This window comes from Ailuropoda melanoleuca, chromosome 14 (genome assembly GCF_002007445.2).
Source record: "Ailuropoda melanoleuca isolate Jingjing chromosome 14, ASM200744v2, whole genome shotgun sequence".
Lineage (NCBI taxonomy): Eukaryota > Metazoa > Chordata > Mammalia > Carnivora > Ursidae > Ailuropoda > Ailuropoda melanoleuca.
In genome coordinates, this window is record NC_048231.1 from 17,825,578 (window position 1) to 17,828,344 (window position 2,767).

Sequence of the window (2,767 nt, forward strand, 5' to 3'; positions counted from 1 at the left end):
AATTTGGCTATTGTTGATAATGCTATGAACATTGGGGTGCACGTGCCCCTCTGAATCAGCATTTTTGTATTTTGTATCCTTTGGATAAATATCTAGTAGTGCAGTTGCTGGGTCATAGGGTAGCTCTATTTTTAACTTTTTGAGGAACCGCCATACTACTTTCCAGAGTGACTGCAACAGTTTGCACTCCCACCGACAATGCACAAAGTTTCCTCTTTCTTCACAGCCTCACCAACACCTTTTGTTTCCTCAGTTGTTAATTTTAGCCATTCTGACAGGCTTGAGGTGGTATCTAATTGTGGTTTTGATTTATATTTCCCTGATGATGAGTGACGTTGAGTATCTTTTCATGTGTCTGTTAGCCATCTGGCTGTCTTCTTTGGAAAAGTGTCTATTCATATCTTCTGCCCATTTCTTAACTGGATTGTTTTTTAGGTGTTGAGTTTAGTAAGTTCTTTTATAGATTTAGGATACTAACCCTTTATCCAATGTCATTTGCAAATATCTTCTCCCATTCCATGGGTTGCCTTTTGGTTTTGTTGTTTCCTTTGCTGTGCAGAAGATTTTATCTTGATGAGGTCCCAATAGTTCACTTTTGCTTTCGTTTCCCTTGCCTCTGGAGATGTGTTTAGTAAGAAGTTGCTGTGGCCAAGGTCAAAGAGGTTGCTACCTGTTTTCTCCTCTACGATTTTGATGGTTTCCTGTCTTACATTTAGGTCTTTCATCCATTTTGAATTTATCTTTGTGAATGGTATAAGAAAGTGGTCCAGTTTCATTCTTCTGCATGGCGCTGTCCCGTTTTCCGAATACCATTTGTTAAAGAGATTTTCTTTTTCCCAACGGATATTCTTTCATGCTTTGTCGAAGATAAGTTGACCATCATATGAGGGCTCTTAGGTCACTCTCAATCTTAGCACTTGAAGTGAAGAATATGGAAGTTCTTACCAAATTTGAGAAAACACTTCCGTTGATCACAACAGTGAGTAGTTATCCTAATGTTTGCACGTGATATTATTGTTCTGAAGGAAAAAGAAGTTCAAAACCTCCGCACTCAGCATGATCACGCAGCCCTGGTGAACCTGTACAGGTGTGGACTCTAGTCCACACTCCATCCTTCACTAACACATTCTCAAAATGCAGATCCAGTGGTTGTTGCTTTGTAACATGTCAAGTTGGTTAGGCTGAACTACATTTCCCAGAATTCCCTTCCTGAATGTTTCTGGTTGGGGTGTGCCTCAGGAGACTTTTGTGCAAGATTTGGAAGGTTGAATTGAAGCAACAGCCAGTTTGTGTTGACGCTTGCAAGGTCAAGGCAGGTACTTTGTCTGCTAGTGACCCTGTTAGTGTGGGGCAGCAGTTGGACCAGCAATTGCTACAACTTCCCCTGGGTCCTTCTGCAGCTTCTCACATTCCTGGGCCAAGATTGTGTTCAGCTCTGCAACAAAGGCCACCAGCTGCGGGACACCACTTCCTCAACACTGGAGGCAGTGAGAGCTGACACGTGTTCCTGTGTGTCCTCACAGGCTCTGTCTTGTCCTTGTTTTCCCTCACATTTTATCCACCTTCCCTTCCCCACTGCCCGCCCTCTGGACACCCAGCTCTACCACCAGATACGAAGGCAACCTTCCAGAGACTGTTGAACCAAAGCCATACTTGAGTAAAGTCAAACCCTGTAATGAATCCCACATATAGACAGACTACATAATCCTAATGATTCTCCTTCTCTAAACGAACCCTGATAATACTAATTAATAAAGCCACCATGGTTTGTTGGATGATCAGCCAATAACTTCAGCACAATTTAGTGAATTAAACTCCTGTTTCTCCAATAGCAAGAAGGATGATCAGGGAAGGAACTACGAAGTTACCTGGAATTGCAACGTGGAGGAGCAAGAGATGGAGTCTGACCACGGTAAAGCAAGTTTGCTTTACTGACATTCTGGGCGGGATCATTCTTTGTTGGAGGGGGCTGTCCTCCATTGTAGGATGTCTAGCAGCATTCCTTGCTTCTACCCACTAGACGCTAGTAGCACTCACTGGTTGTAGCAACAAAGCATCTCCAGATTTTGACACAGGTCTCCTGAGGGCAAAATTGTCCCCAGTTGAAAACCATACACCTTAAAGCCTGCTGTGTGCTTTGTTGTTGTTGGGGTTTTTTAAAAGATTTTATTTATTTATTTGGGAGTTAGAGAGACAGAACAAGCAGTGGGGAGGGGCAGAGGGAGAGAGAGGCAGAGAGAGAAGCAGACTCCCCACTGAGCAGCGAGCCGGATGCCGGATGCTGGGCTCGGATGCTGGGCTCGGATGCTGGGCTCGCTCGATCCCAGGATCCGACCCAAAATCATGACCTGAGCCAAAGGCAGACGTTTTAACCACCGACTGAGCCACCCAGGCGCCCTCTGCTGTGTGCTTCTCTACACCTCCTTTTCCTTTACCACTTCACCCACTCCACAGGAGCATATAATTCTACAAGCTCTGGGAGAAACACACTGTCCTATGACAGGTTAAGATAGTGAGTCCGGAGAGAAAGGGATTCACCCAACATCACACACCTTATCAGCAGTACAGGTGAGACAAGAGGCCGGGTCTTTTGTCTCCCAGCTCGATGCTCCATTAAGCACACAGCCATACTTTGCCATAAGTACCATTACTCCATGACTTATATTGATAGACTACTGAATGCAGTCACTGAGGCAGGTTTCTAGTGGTCCCAAGAGACAGCGCAATTATTTCATTGTTCTGCACAAAACAACTGGGAGGGAACGAG

The 2,767-nt window shown here is 44.7% G+C and overlaps 1 protein-coding gene across 3 annotated transcripts in view; it reads left to right on the plus strand.

Annotated features, from left to right (window-relative positions):
- Positions 1-2,767, plus strand: part of SAMD15 (sterile alpha motif domain containing 15) — a 36,767-nt gene that overhangs the window by 32,211 nt on the left and 1,789 nt on the right. Inside the window, exon 3 of one of the 3 annotated variants that reach the window (XM_019807089.2) lies at positions 1,837-1,912. The exons of 1 other annotated variant lie outside the window; for it this stretch is intronic. In XM_019807089.2, the coding sequence (XP_019662648.1) occupies positions 1,837-1,912 (76 nt within the window). Of the gene's footprint in view, positions 1-1,832; positions 1,913-2,767 lie in introns of those variants that run through there. One more of the 3 variants, XM_019807091.2, reaches the window with a different exon arrangement.